The sequence below is a fragment of the Canis aureus genome, unplaced genomic scaffold (assembly GCF_053574225.1).
Source record: "Canis aureus isolate CA01 unplaced genomic scaffold, VMU_Caureus_v.1.0 ptg000196l_RagTag, whole genome shotgun sequence".
NCBI classification, from domain to species: Eukaryota; Metazoa; Chordata; class Mammalia; order Carnivora; family Canidae; genus Canis; species Canis aureus.
This window is the reverse complement of record NW_027554474.1, coordinates 50,100-65,735: the sequence shown is the minus strand read 5'-3', so window position 1 is coordinate 65,735 and position 15,636 is coordinate 50,100. Positions and strand designations below refer to the sequence as shown.

The 15,636-nt window shown below is 35.0% G+C and overlaps 1 protein-coding gene across 1 annotated transcript in view; it reads right to left on the bottom strand.

Annotated features, from left to right (window-relative positions):
* LOC144309719 (WW domain-containing adapter protein with coiled-coil-like) overlaps positions 1-15,636 on the bottom strand; it is a 28,633-nt gene that overhangs the window by 10,105 nt on the left and 2,892 nt on the right. Inside the window, exons 3-4 of the mRNA XM_077890820.1 lie at positions 13,130-13,438; positions 562-807 (exon numbers count right to left, since the gene is read on the bottom strand). Of these exons, the coding sequence (XP_077746946.1) occupies positions 562-807; positions 13,130-13,438 (555 nt within the window). The remainder of the gene's footprint in view (positions 1-561; positions 808-13,129; positions 13,439-15,636) is intronic.

Below are 15,636 nucleotides of genomic sequence, written 5' to 3'. Positions count from 1 at the left end.
ACTACTGTTAAATATATTATGTAACAATGTACACATACTGAAATGGACTATTCTAAACAGAAAATTTTAAAATGCTCTTAAGACTGTTTGAATTTGAATAGCTTGTCAATTAAAACTATATCCACTTTTATTCAGACTTCTTTGATGTTGCTAGCTAAACAGCATACTGAAAAGCAAAGTTGGAATTAACAATATGCTAGAATTTAAGTGTTTTTATATCAGTTTTTAGAAATTAAAAAAATTTAATTTTAATTAAAAAAAAAGAGATTTATTATACACATTAAGCAGACAGAATAGCTTTATCTCCGGTAAATACCGTACACAGCAAGTCTTGAAAAATATACAGAGAGAAAAAAAAAAGAAAAATATACAGGAAAAATCCAAGTACTACTAACTCAATTACAATACCAAAGGCTTTCAACAACCATGAGGTTACGATATGAATTTCAAAGAATGACGCTCAAATGTGAATTTCAAAATGAAACAAAAGACCACTCCTAAATTGGGGAATTTACTAACGACACGAAGCAAATAATAATAATAAAACTGTTACCAATTTACCTTCATTTATTTTGGATATGTCCACATTAGAATTATTAAGTTGCAGTGTGGCTTGCAAAGCAGGAAGCAGCTGTCTGAGAAGGTTGGGGTCCTGAAGTAATGGAGGTATCGGTGACTGTGGAACAGGAGAAACAGGGATTGCTGACGCAGATGTTGGAGGTGCAGATGTGGGATTCAGTCCAGAGGCAGAGGATGTGGAAGGAGTTGTGCAAGAATGTGATACAGATTTGTCTCCTGGTGTAGACTCTAAGTAAAAAGGAGATAACAAGGCTGAAAAAAAACTACTTGGAGAAAACTAGAACCAACATCGAAAGAGCAACTTTCATGTGCCAAACACCCAACTCAAGTAATTTCATTCCATCTTCCCAAGGTGACACAGGGAGGGGGCTCAGTAAAGATCTACCTACTTAGAATAATAGGGTTAAGTATTTTTATATCCCGATTTCACAGGTGAGAAAACTAAACAAGAAAGATTATGTAACTTGCTTGAAATCACAAAACTTGGTAAAGCAGTGATTCTGCTATATTCATGTCTGATTCTAAAAGTCTCATGTTCTGTTTACTGGTAATGCTGTTTCAAACACAGTTAGTTATGTATTAACTACACGTTCAAATAAGCTTCTATTAAGATAAAGGTACAATACAATTCTCCTGGACTTAATTTAAGGTGAAAATGTTTATGACCACAGTAACAGCCCTCCAAAACATGACAATGACCAGAAAACAAATCAGGATTTAACACCATGGCGAGCACCTCCAATATAGGCTACAGATCAGAAGAATGAAACTCCAACTTTGAACTTTCATACTTAACAATTGAGTTTCCAGATTACATACTTTCCTTCTATAAATATATCTATTTGTCACATTTAAAACTTATTAGCACTAGAAATGATGCTTTTTTAATAGCAACCCATCCACAATACATATATTCAGTATTTTAAATAAACCAAAAATAAATAAATAAATAAAACATGCACGGAAAATGGTCATTATCTGAAAGCTATCATTGCAAATTACATATATAGAGTCAATGCAATCGCAATCAAAACTCCAAAAGCATTTTTGGCAGTATTTGAGAAGTTGATTCTATTAACTTATTTGAAAAAGGTAGGGATCCCTGGGTGGCGCAGCGGTTTGGCGCCTGCCTTTGGCCCAGGGCGCGATCCTGGAGACCCGGGATCGAATCCCACGTCGGGCTCCCGGTGCATGGAGCCTGCTTCTCCCTCTGCCTGTGTCTCTGCCTCTCTCTCTCTCTCTGTAACTATCATAAATAAATAAAAATTAAAAAAAAAAAAAAAGAAAAAGGTAAGGGCTAGTACGGCCATGAAGTTCATGAAAAAAAAAAAAAAGAACACAGCTAGTGAAATGTGTCTTGCCAGTATAAAAACTCACAATTGAAAGAAAACCAATATAAGGTCGATTAAACTTCAGTTATGTGTCTTTAGAACTAGAAGATGAAAACAAGAAGGTATCTTTGACATCTAGACGCAGAAAACTACAAAAAGCAAACCAATTACATTCAAAGCACAGATAAGTATTCTAAGGAACTCCTATAATCAGAAAAGACAAACTACACGAAAGAAAAATGAACAAAAGATGAAATAAAGACATTTCCCAGAAGAAACCGGAATGGCTTTACAATTTTTATAATAATACAATGCTTGTTTCTATTTTAGCACAAAACTAGAAACAAACTAAATGTTCACCAACAGAAAGATGAACACTGTATTTTCATACCATGGAATATTACTAATATAATAACTTTAAAGAAAGAAAAAAAGAGGAACAGAGGACCTCTGGATAAAAATATTAAAACAACTAATCAAGATGTTCATGCATATGCTTACAATACTGGCCTAAATATGAAGATTTGCTAAAAATCTTTAATTTTCCATACACACCTATTTCTTGAAGATTTTCAAGTTTGTATATATATATATATATATATATATATATCCCAAATTAAGACTATTATATGATGTATAAAAGTTGCAGGAATACTGCATCTGAATATTACACTGCTACCTAGTAACTGCAAATCCTCATTTCCAATTCTAAGAACTAAACATTTATTAATCTTCATGTCCCCACAGAAGCTGGGAATTACTAGTAAACTTACTGAAAAAGGACTCCTCTATCAGCCTTTTTATACCACTACTATAATAGTCAAAAGAATTAGGGGCAATAGCTCTCTGAAGTATGGACTTCACAGCTGCTTTAAAATATATTTCATGGCTATGTTGATCAACTATGATCAAAATTGATAAAAGTGTAACATCTGAATTTTTGTAAAGCACACATTTTAAAGAGGGTTATTCAGTTTAGCAGATTGCCTATCACGTTCAATTTTGTTGCTCTGGATTCATATACAAGTATACAGAAACTTGAAAGAAATAAAATTTCCCCTTTGAAAACCTGTCAGTTCTTACATTTTATGATGACAGTTTTCTCCAGATCATACTCCTTAAGGGTCAGCTTAGGGGCATTCCTGATTAATGTTTAAAATGAAAACAAGTTCTGCATTTTTACTTTCTGCATGAACCATCAAATTAGTGCTTACATACCTCTGAAATGATCCTTACTCTTTTGTTACTTTTATTGTGGCTTTCTTCTGTTTTTTAACGTATTCTGATGCTGCTCAATCTATCCACACATTTTTAAAATAAGCACAGCTTAAAAAACTCTTGAGTGCTGCCCTTTAATCCAAAAAAAGGAAACACCCCAGAAAAGAAAACTATACATATTACCATAAAGAAATAAAGTAACAAAAACTAAATATCCTTAACTCTTAGTTTTAGTAAGTTTGTTTACTCTAAGATAAATTTCTTTTGAAGTTCTGTCAAAGATCACTGAAGAGTAGTATGGAAACCAGGTGATCCTGCTTAATATCTAGGAGACCCTTGAACAGGCAACATCTTTAAAGGCCAGAATTTTTCTATTAAAAGGTTTGAGTATCAGTTTTCAGCAGAAAGCTTATCAGAATTATCTATAAAGCTAAAAACAAAACAAAACAAAACAGATACCTGGGCTCCACTCTAATGAACCTGGGGAGGCCCAGGCATATGTTGAAGTTGTAAGAATTCTATAGGTGATTCTGACACCCTAGTTGATTCTGAAAAAACAGGTTAGAGCTTTCAAGGTTGCTTTTCACCTTAAAAACCAAAGGAAACAAAACCAAAACAAAGCAGCATAGCACAAAGGTACAGGAGTGAGTGGAATTAAGGATAAGATGCAAGACAGAAAAGCTAAATCATTTTTCCCAGGTAGGTCTCCTATTTTTTCCATTGAGGTATAACAGACATACAACATTCTAGTAGTGTCAGGTGTTCAACATTCTTATCTATATATACTGCAAAATGATCTCCAAACAGTTACAAAATTATTTTTCTTGCTATGAGAACTTTCAAGACTTAGTTGAAAATATACAATAGTATTATTATGCACATTATGTCCCCATTGCTTTATAACTGGAAGTTTGTATCTTCTGACTTCCTTCACTTATTTCGTCCCAGCAACCACCAAGCTGTGTGCTCTGTATCTATACACTTGGTTTTGGTTTTTTAGACTCTTCACATATATAAGTATTTCCACACTATTTTAATAATAGCTCCACTCACCTTGTCTCCCTATAAAGACACATCCATACAAATGCCCTTCCAAAACATGTTACATGTTAAACATTTTACATATTACTTTCCTCAATCTATATATATAACTGAGAACAATGTACTGAGTTTAATAATATAGATATAAAATACTACTCTGTAAGGTAGTCTTAAAATATTACTAAAGAAAGGTATTGGTTGGGTACCTCTCCTGTGTTTTGAATGCCCTAAAAGAGATCTATTAACGTTACCCAGTATCTTCTATTATATAGTTTATTGTCTTTCCTTTCTTGCAGAACTTTAACAACTTCAGTAGGGGGATTTTGTTGTATTTATCTCTATAGCCCTGGTACGAGAGGACATGACACCAAGATGGCATCAACATGTACTTGTTGAATGGGTACCTGATCCTGCAGTAAAGGCCCAGGTCCACGTACATGCATTCTCCCTCTAATCTCTAAGTATAGAATTTATGATAATACGGAGGAAAGTCTAAGATCTCCATCCTAAATAACTGACAATTACAGCTTTATGCTACTTTCATAAAAGTAAGGAACTATATGTAGTCTTAGAGATAAATTTAACTTATTTAAGCTTATTTTAAATAACCCTATAAAATACTCAACCTTTCTTTTTAAAAAACACAGAGAGGAAATGGAACTATTTGGAATAAACAGTAATGTCATCAAATATATATTTTTATCAAACTAAACAAATAAAAACTTGGGTCTTTCAAAATAAAGACCAAGAAGTAAATGTAGGTAAAAGAACACTTTTTGCATTACAAAGCCATTTCTATAGGCTCTTCCACTTTTAAAGAATATCATCCTCCAGTCTCATTCCTTAAATGTAAACTCTCCCCAAGCAAATCTAGGTTCCTTTGAGCATTTTTTTCAATCTCTTACACACCTATTTTAAACTTAAACTAAGTCACTTTCCCTTATGATTATTTCTAAGACTTACAGATCTCTAACCAACTCTTTACTATAAACTTTAAAATTTTATCCTCTCATTTTTGGTATATATGCTTTGACAAAATTTTTCTTTCCCCTTATACTTGTATGAATTATTCACTTACATTTCCAATGCTTACCAGTAGGGGCCATAATCTACTAAAGACTAAACTTCAGAGTCACCTAAAAATCTGTTACTATACCCTAATTCTTTTATGGTTTAAAGTTAATATTCACCTCTTCTAAATCTAGGCCCCCATCCAAAATATCCAAGAGCATAAACCAAAGTCAAAATCTATTTTTGACCTACATTTTTCTGGCACGCCAAAGAATTCCTTCTAGATCTACAATAAGATCTAAAGACACTGCACTTAAAAAGGGTAAAAGGTACCATACTACATTTCTAATCATTAATTTCCTCTGATGCTTGGAGAGTTGCTGTAATAATATTCAGGGGAACATGTGAACAAAGCTCAAACTACTGTTGCAAGAAGGGCAGTTTGTTTTGTTCTGTTTTGTAGTAATGGTGTTACACTGAAGATTACAACATGGGGAAGTTACAAAGGAAACAAAGTATTCAAAAGTAGTAGGAAAAAAATGTAATAATAAGGTATCTAGGTGGCAGTAACCTGGTATATAATCTGTGATTTTCACTTATTTTTAATTTGATAATTCATGAATATGTTAAATCACATATCCACCACCCAGAACCTTTTCTTTGCATTTTACAAACGTACAGAAATATGGTGATGTAAAATATGTTAAGATATATTTTTGCACCTTGCTTTTTTATTCAACTGAGGAAATCTTTATGCTATACATGTAAAGGATAAACATACTCTGAAATTTATTCATGAGAGACACAGAAAGAGAGGCAGAGACACAGGCAGAGGGAGAAGCAGGCTCCTCGCAGGGAGCCTGATGTGGGACTCGATCCCAGATCCCGGGGTCACGATCTGAGCCAAAGCAGGTGCCCAACCATGAGCCACCCAAGCATCCCCGTATTGAAACTTTTAACAGATTTTATTAAAGGGATTCCTCTAATAACCGACATACACATTCCCACCAATTGTGCTTCCCCACATCCAGCTGTTAACTGTCACTAATCTTAAAGGTGAAAAATCTTATTTTAATCTTAATTTCCAATATGCACTGATAATCTTTCTCTTGAAATTTTTTAGCCTGCTAAAATATATATAACATAAAACTTACTACTTTAACTACTTCTAGGTTTACAACTCAGGGCCATTAAGTATTTACAAACTGTTGTGCAAACATCACATAGCACTATCCATCTCCAAAACCTTTTCATCTCTCCAAACAGAAATTCTGTCACCAATTAAACAAGGGCTCATCATCCCACTCCTTAGTAGCCACTATACTACCTCCTTTCAGCATAAGGTCTTCAATTTCATCTATGTCACAGCAGCATGCGTCAGAATTTCCTTCCTTTTTAAGGCTGTATGTCTAGCTAATATATATTTTTTTAAAACCTGTAACAGCTGATGGACACCTGAACCATTTCCATCTTTTGGCTATTTTAAATAACAATGGTACAAATATCAGTGTATAACCACCGGTTTGATTCCCTGGCTTTCAATTCTTCTGGTTATATATCCAAGCACAGAATGGTTTGATCCTATGGTAATTCTAGGTTTCATTTTTTGAGGAACTGCTAAACTGTATTCCACAGGAGCTGCATCATTTTGCATTCCTAGAAGCAATGTACAAGCGGTCTTAAAAAATAAAAATAAAAAAAAGAGGTCTAATTTTTCCCACATCCTCAAAAACATTTATTTTCATTGCTGTTTGTTTTCATAATAATCATCCTATGGGTGTGAAATGTTTTTTTTACTGTAGTTTTGATTGCTTTCCCTGATGCTGAATGCCTTGTGTGCTTACTGGCTGGCCTTGGAGAACACGTCTATTCAAGTCCTTTGCCCATTTTTGAGCTAGCTTGTTTCATTTAATTGCTCAGTTATAGGATTTCATATATTCTAGATATTAATCCTTTACTGGATATAGGATTTACAATTTATTTCCTCCTACTGTATGGGTTGCCTTTTGACTCTAGAGTGCCCTCTGATGCACAAAAGCTTTTAATACTGATGAAGTCCGTTTTATCTTTTTCCTTCGTTGCCTGTGCTTTTTGTGTCACATCTAAGAAATCACTACCAAATCCAATGTCACAGAAATTTTCACCCGTTTCCTTCTTAGAGTTTTTAGAGTTTCAGCTCCTAACTTTAGGTATTTGATCCATTTTGAGTTAACTTTTATAGCTGTAAGCCAAGGCTGGCAATTTTAATTTCCTCTTCTATAACTGCTTGTTCATATCTACTGCTTATTTTTTCTATTAGATTGTCTTTTTTCCTACTATTTTGATGTATTCTTAATGAATCCTTAACATATTGCTATACGTGTTGCAAGTATTTTCTACCAATTTGAGATATGTCTTGTGTTTAAATTTATCAACATTTTTTTTTTAAAAGGCAAAGGCATACTGGATCTTGATTTAAAAAGCCCTTCCCCACCCCTCAAATTATAAATAGTATATTCTTTCATCACAGCTATTCCCCCGTCCCATTGTTAAAAGTGCCATCTTAGATTAACTAGCATAATTTTAAAGTTACAGACTAATACAGACTAAATTCTTCTACTAACGTATTCAGTTATTCAACAAAATTTGAATCATGGGGGGCCTGCATGGCTCAGTTAGTTGAATGCCTGCCTTTGGCTTAGGTCATGATCCCAGAGCCCTGGGATCCAGCCCTGCATCCCTGCATCAGGCTCCCTGCTTGGTGGGGTGTTTCTCCCCTGCTTGTGCTCTTTTACTCCGTCAAATAAATTTTTTAAGATCTTAAAAAAAATTTGAGTCACTAACACATCTGTAACCAGTTTTCCTAATTTTCATGAAGAGTTTAGTAATCCTAAAAATTATTATAAAGTAAAGCAAAGGAGCGAGGGCTGAACATGGCCCACTCAAGTTAGTTAATGACCTACTACACTAGCTTATAAAAGGCTAGTACTGCCTTAATGCATACTGAAATCTTCAGGTTCATTTAAATTTCACTCAGTCTACATACCATCAAGACACAAAAGCAAAGTTTATTCCAAGTGACTCACACCTCACATTAATGACTAATCCCCCCTCCTGTTAGATTGAGTGCGGAATTAAGTAACCACATTAAGGATTTAGATGCAAACTAGCCCTCAGCAGATTAGCATTACTCAATGAATAGGTCTGCTTCTTTGGTTATTTTGCCTTACTTTTCAAGTTTGTTTATGCTAATAAATCATAACTCTAAAATTACTAAGTAAGAAACTTATTAATTAAGGTCATTAAACTCCTCTCACTCTGGCAGTTATTTGGCCAAAGCAATGGTTTCCTGCCTATTTTGTCATTTCATGAATCTGGAAGAAAGGGTAGAGTTAGATACAATTTAGAACAGTCTATGGGGGACTGAAGAGGCTCCTGGATGACTTCTCATCCAGGTTCCAGTTTCCAACTCCTGGTTTTGGCTCAAGCTCCTTGTCAGGCTCTGCACTATGCTCTGTAGGAAGTCTGCTAGAGATTCTTTCTCCCTCTCCCCGTTAGTCCCCCAGTTCATATTCTCTCTCTTGCGCTGTATAATAAATAAATAATATATATATACATATACACATATATATATATATGAGGAATGGTTAATGGGATACCAACTGATAAAAACCAAGTTTTAGGTGTTTAAGTATATCATTGTCTCTATCACTCTGTTATATGGTTGTCCAATAAAGTAATATGCCAAGAGATGTTCAAATGTTATCCTAACAACAAATACAGATCTAAAAGAAGATGCCTGACCTTGTTTCACCCTACCTAACACCAGGATTGTTTCCTACAAAACCAGAGCTTCAGATTTTCCACACTCTGTCTCTCAAGCAAGCACAGACTTTGAATTTATCCTTTAAATTAATTAATTTAGTTGCTTCTTCTCAAAAGGCACACTGGCATTAAACAGATCTAAATCTTTAGGTTTACAACAATTATAATACTTTTCTTTTTCTCCAAATCCATTTCTTAAACCATGAACTACTGCAAGTGCTTTCCAAGCCCTTAACACACACACCATTACCATTCTCTGTTACTTATCCATCTACAAGTATTGATGGTCTATTATTTTTTCCAGAACTAGGGATAGAGCAGTGGGTCATAATGACAAAGATCTTGCTATTATTTAACACAGCATCTTACCATGGACACCCCCAGATAGAGCCTAGCCATACTATTAGCACTTACAACCAAGAGTCCAAAAGTCTGATATTACCCAATCATCAGCCTTTTAATATAAATTATTTGTTAAGGAAAACTCAAACAAGGAAATCAGTATATTGATAACAGTCAATAAAAAGGCTTAACTTAAAGAACATGGATGTGCCTGAGAGAAAAAAAATATTTCAAATTAATGGACACTTCACAAATTTAGACCAACTAATGAACAGTTTGAAAATAGTAGTCTTCATTTATACACAAGGAATACTTGGGAAAATTATACAATTTTTCCTATTTCAATAGTCAACTGCAAGGTAACCAAGTTTCTTCCTGTAAGTTTAAAATTACCATATGTAAAAGTTTTAGAAAAAGTTTGTGATTAGCAAATATACTTTGTAGTATTAAAATGGAATCATCTAGGATTTGTTACCAATTTTTAATTACTGGGGTTCAAATTAATATAGATTTGTGTCGGGATCCCTGGGTGGCGCAGCGGTTTGGCGCCTGCCTTTGGCCCAGGGCGCGATCCTGGAGACCCGGGATCGAATCCCACATCAGGCTCCCGGTGCATGGAGCCTGCTTCTCCCTCTGACTGTGTCTCTGCCTCTCTCTCTCTCTCTTTCTGTGACTATCATAAATAAATAAAAATTAAAAAAAAATATATAGATTTGTGTCTTTCGTTACCCTAGGGTTTTATGGAAATAACATGAATTTTGGAGAAGCTGCCTCTAACATCATGTACTTAAACAGTGGCAATGTTCAGGTTCTTCTTATCTAAAAGATACACCATCTTTGCAATACTGTCTTAAAAAATAAACTAAAATATGTAGTAAACACTTAGCACCAAGCCTGGTACACAGTTAATTTTTAATGGTATTTGGACAGCCCTGGTGGCTCAGTGGTTTAGCGCAGAATTCAGCCCAGAGCGTGGTCCTGGAGACCCCGGATTGAGTCCCATGTCGGGCTCCCTGCATGGAGCCTGCTTCTCCCTCTGCCTGTGTCTGTGCACCCCCCACCCTCTCTCGCTCTCTCATGAATAAATAAATATTTAAAAGAAATTTTTTAATGATATTTTAAAAATTTGTCAGGAATGGTGAAGCATGGAGGGAGAAGGTAGTATAGGTGAACCAAGTTCAACATGTAATTAATACCTAACTCTAAACAGTTTAATTAAGTCAACTAAAATTACAATATGATAGGTGCTATAATAATAAATAAATATAACAGGGAGAGGTTTGGGAAACACAGACTAAGAGAGCATAACTGACGCTGAGAACCCAAGGGCATTGGAGCTGCCTCTTAAAGAGCTCAACAGGATGGAATGTTAGAGCATGTCCTTTTTCAGCGAAAGCTCACAACAAGAATGGATATAACATGCCCAGGATATAACAGGCTGCAAGCAGACTGTCAGGCACTAAGAAGTATGGACGTATCCTGTGGATAATGGAAAAGTATTAGAAGTAACACAATCCAATCTAAATTTTATAATGAAACAACTGTCAGTGAATAGTGTGGATGGAAGGATGCAGAACAGTTATTAGAAGGCTTTTTCAAGAGAGATGCCTGGAGTTTCCATAGTAGTGGCGACAACCAGAGAAAGGATAGAGAAGGCGGAATCCAAGATCTGCTGATAGGTCAGTAGACAGAGATGAGGACAAATTCTAAAGAACAAGAAACAGTGGAGGACAGTGTAGTTACTTACCAAGAATCTGAGAATAAGCTGTGGGGAAAGGGAGGCATTTGGGACACAACAAGTCCTTATTGAAATAAAGCAGATAAAAGGTAGGAGTCAGAAATAAAGATTTGGGAGTCACTTTTGTAGATAAGACTGCCTGGCAAAAGAGAACATACTGAGCAAGAAAAAAAGAAAACAGTAAAAGGATGAACAATACTGGTTATTTAGGGGGCAAGAAGAGAACTAGAATATTGAAAAATAGCATTATTCCAGAAGCCAGTGATGGAAAGAATTTCAAAAAGGAGGTAAGAGCTAAGAATTAAATTAACAAGAGAGAAATGAGATAAAGATATTTTTTTAAAAAAAAGATTCTATTTATTTGAGATTTTAAAAAGGTATGAGAGAAAAAAAAAAAGGTGTGAGAGACAGAGGGAGAGCACAAGTAGGGAGGAGGGGCAGAGGGACAGGGACATGCAGGCTCCCTGCTGAGCAGGGAGAGGGTTGCAGGGCTCAATCCCAAAACCCTGGGATCATGACCTGAACCAAAGGCATTTAACTGAGTCACTCAGGCACCCCAAGATAAAGACTTTTAAAAGGCCACAGGATTTAATGATTTTTAAAAGAATTTCTGTGACTAAATAATCAAAATTATAAAAATTGAAAAACCGTTAACATCCTTTAGAAAGTACTACCACATTAACAATTACTGCATTAATTCAGATTTCCCTCAAGAATTCTCTTTACAAATTTAATTCTGCATCAGGGTAAATATGACTTCAACATATGGATTTTGGTACAAATTATCTTAGGGGAATCTGACAACATTTGGGACGATCTGTTTATGATGCATTAAGCACCAGATGACAAAAGTACGTGGCTTATTTATTTATTTATTTAAAGATTTTATTTATTCATCAGAGACAGAGAGAGAGAGAGAGAGAGAGAGAGAGGCAGAGACACAGGCAGAGGGAGAAACAGGCTCCATGCTGGGAGTCTGACGTGGGACTCGATCCCGGGTCTCCAGGATCACACCCTGGGTCGAAGGCGGCGCTAAACCGCTGAGCCACCCGGGCGGCCCAAAGTACGTGGTTTAAATATGGAATGAGTACTTACAGAAGAAATTCAAATAACATGCATAAAAGAAAACAAGCAGCAAAGAAATCTATGAGAACCCTTTGTAAGCAAATTAAATCAATGTGAAATAATGAATCAAACCATAGATTAAAAGCTTAAAGACTCATTAGCTCCCTGTAACATCTCTTAAACCCACAGGACATTTAAAAGTTTCTCAGAATTTACTCATGCTAATCTGCTAATTAGGCTGCTAATGGGTCTGCCTATAATTTATTTGCCTATTGTCTTTTAATTTCCTTCATTTCTTAAAACACATTATAATGTGTTAAGTTTAGAATTGTGAGTGGTCTGTGCAAATAAACTTATTATCTCATCACTCTGCTTCTGTTGTATGTTATCTCCTGAGTAGTTGTAGCCACAATTTTTCTCCTTTAACATGCTACGGTTATCAGCACTGAGCTGGATAAACACAATTGGAGTTCTGAAGTTAACTTCTACCCTTCAGATTTAAGTTCTAATTCAGACTTTAAGACTCTTTGTCCTCTGGCCCAGGACACAGTTTTCTTATTCACAAACTGAAACCAATAGTTGCATGTTGTGCAGAAATAACAGGTTTTAAAAGGTCTCTATTCATATCAAATTTTAATTAACAGAAAATTGAGACAATATCTCAACTAAACCATCATGACAATTATCACAAAAAACAAAAATTACTTTTACACAAATATGATGGGACAGTCCTTTGACTTTAAACCATTACTAACTTATAAATTAATAAGCACTTGACTTCGAAGTGTCAAAGGCAAAACAGCTAAGGCTTAGTAATTAAAATTAAAAGAAAAAGCTAAATATGGCTAACTCTAGACCTAAATCTACGCAGTAACATTTAAAAGACTTTTAAAAAGAATTTATAATTAAGAGTCTTATTCAAGCTAATGGAGATACTGTAATATAATAAAAAAAACTCAATCTACAGTTCAACGTGCAGCATCTAGTAATAATGGCATACCTTTTCTTTCTGTTTTCTGTGCAGGGACAGAAGATGTGGGTGTAGGCAGTTTTGATAAAGTAGATGCTCCATTAGCATCAAATGATTTCTTTGGCTGGTGATCAGACTGTAGCGTAAATGGACTAGAAGGAAGAGTGCTTGGGGTAGCAGTTGGATGAACCACTGGTTTGATGGGGTGCTGTACTGGCGTAGAACTACTGTGAGTCTCTGCTCTTGGCAGTCTGTAGTCTCTGTCATTGTGTCTGCTTGTTTGAGACAAAATATTCTGTGGGAGCAAACTACTGGCATCACTGGAATGCTTGTCTTCCACTTTAGTTCACAGTTCGAAAAAAGAGATGTTGGAATGACAGAAGGGGGAAGAAAAAAGATTACGTTAGAATCCTGTCTATAACATCAGCTAATTTAGCAACATACTTATATCTTGTTATAAAACTGCAAGCCCAGTTAGTATCTGCAGTTTTACCACCAGCAAATACTGAAAGAGGATATTTAGCCTCAACTCTAAGTAATCTATACTCAGATTTCAAATGAGCTATGAGCTTTTGGGGATTCTTTAGAACCACACCACAATTCAAACAAAACACTGGAAAAAAACAAACAAACAAACAGTCCATATATGGAGTTTTAACGTTTCACTCAAATGAAAAATTTTAAAGTATTTTAAAAATATAAAAAGCAAATGGTCCATTCTTTGAAAATATGGGCCATGGGTTCTAATAATTGAATTATCCACAGTGGTTCAACTGCAAAGGAATATTAGCTTTATTAGCCTGATTTTTCTGAATACTGAAGTAGCTAATTAGTGGTCTCTAAAGTAGTTTGTGCTAGGGCTTTAAATGGGACGGCTGAATTTATGATGAACTGTGCAATCAGTAATTAAATCAGTTCATATTTTTGAAAATGCTAACAATACAAGTTAGTAATAAGCTCAAGTTATAGATAATGCTATCTGAAAACAGAGAAGGCCTACATCCAGCAGCATAGTCAGAAAAATCTACTTGCTATTACCAGTTATATTAAAAACATCCTCTTCCAATTTGGTCACAAAACATTTAAACCTCAGAAATACTTCTGCTTCCACAAAAAAATAAGGAAAATTCCAATCTTGATAAAATTTATCAAAAAATCTCTAACCAAAATTATAAGTCTAATCAATAACTGAAACTTAAAACAACTTTCAAGTAGAGAAATATCTTAAGATTCAAGCACATATGTAATAATAATATTACCAAAAGATGCCCTCCCCATTGAGTATTTTAGGTTTTTTTTTCCCAATTCATGGTTCCTCTGAATCTAGAAACCAAGACAGCACAAAGAAGGAAGTATGCTTAAACTACAAGTCAGTTTCCAAACCTTCAGCGTACAACTCCTACATGTTATACTAAACAGAATGTACTGGCTACTGCCAAAAAGCTTTAGTTATATCAAAACACAAAGTCTTTGACTTAATAAATGAAATTCAGTGTTGTAAGTTACACATATATTAACCTTAACAGAAAAAGGTGAACAGATTGAGCTAATCACAGCAAAATACAAACATCTGTTGCATGATATTAACTCATCAGTAAACTATCCATTTGCATGCACAAGGAACTTAAATTTTATTCTACAATTTCTTCCTGAAAAGAATACTGCTACAACAGAAACGTTTAGGAATAAAACAGAAATAATACCATACCCAATTCCCACCAATCCTGTCACTTGATTACCAATAACTTTTATTTCCTGGACACCAAGAAAAAAATCTCACTTCTGTAAGACTAGAGTCAAAGAGTATCAAGCAAATGTATTCAGATGAAAATTAAAGTTGATACTTCTTCAGACACTTGTAAGCTTTACAGTGGCAGCAGCATTATAGGAACTAAGGAAGCTGTAGCTACAACAGCTTTCTATGATTCACAACTCTAGACGAAACAGTTAACATGGTGACTTTACTTGCACACCGCCTCCACAACAAAGACATTTGGCAAATGTAAGGAGACATTCTTGGTTATCACAACTTGGAAGAGAGGAGGTGTGCTACTGGCATCTAGCATGTAGAGGCCAGGTACAGTACTCTATGTCCTAAGACACAGGACAGCAACCCACAACAAAGAATCACCTAACCCAAAATGTCATTGGTGCTACAGTTGAGAAACACCAAGTTAAGGTTTCTCTAAGTATAGAGCAATAATTCTGTAAGGCACAGATTAAAGACAATGAAAATAATCTAGTAGCAGTAAAACCAAATTAAAAATTTTATCCATAAAGTTTTCAAGGTCAAGTTCTAGATAACATTATTTGCTGTAGTGCATAAAATAAATTGATTTTCTACCTTTTTCTCCTTTCATATAAAATCTTTCAATCTGCCCACCCCCACCAACACGCATACCTTGTATTAGCAGTTCAAACTGCAAAGCTTTAGGTCTTACCCAACATGAACACCAATGTGCTGGACACATGGGAAAATTCTGCCAATACTTTTTGGACAGAAAAAGTTAAGCACTTAAATGACTCAATGACTTCAT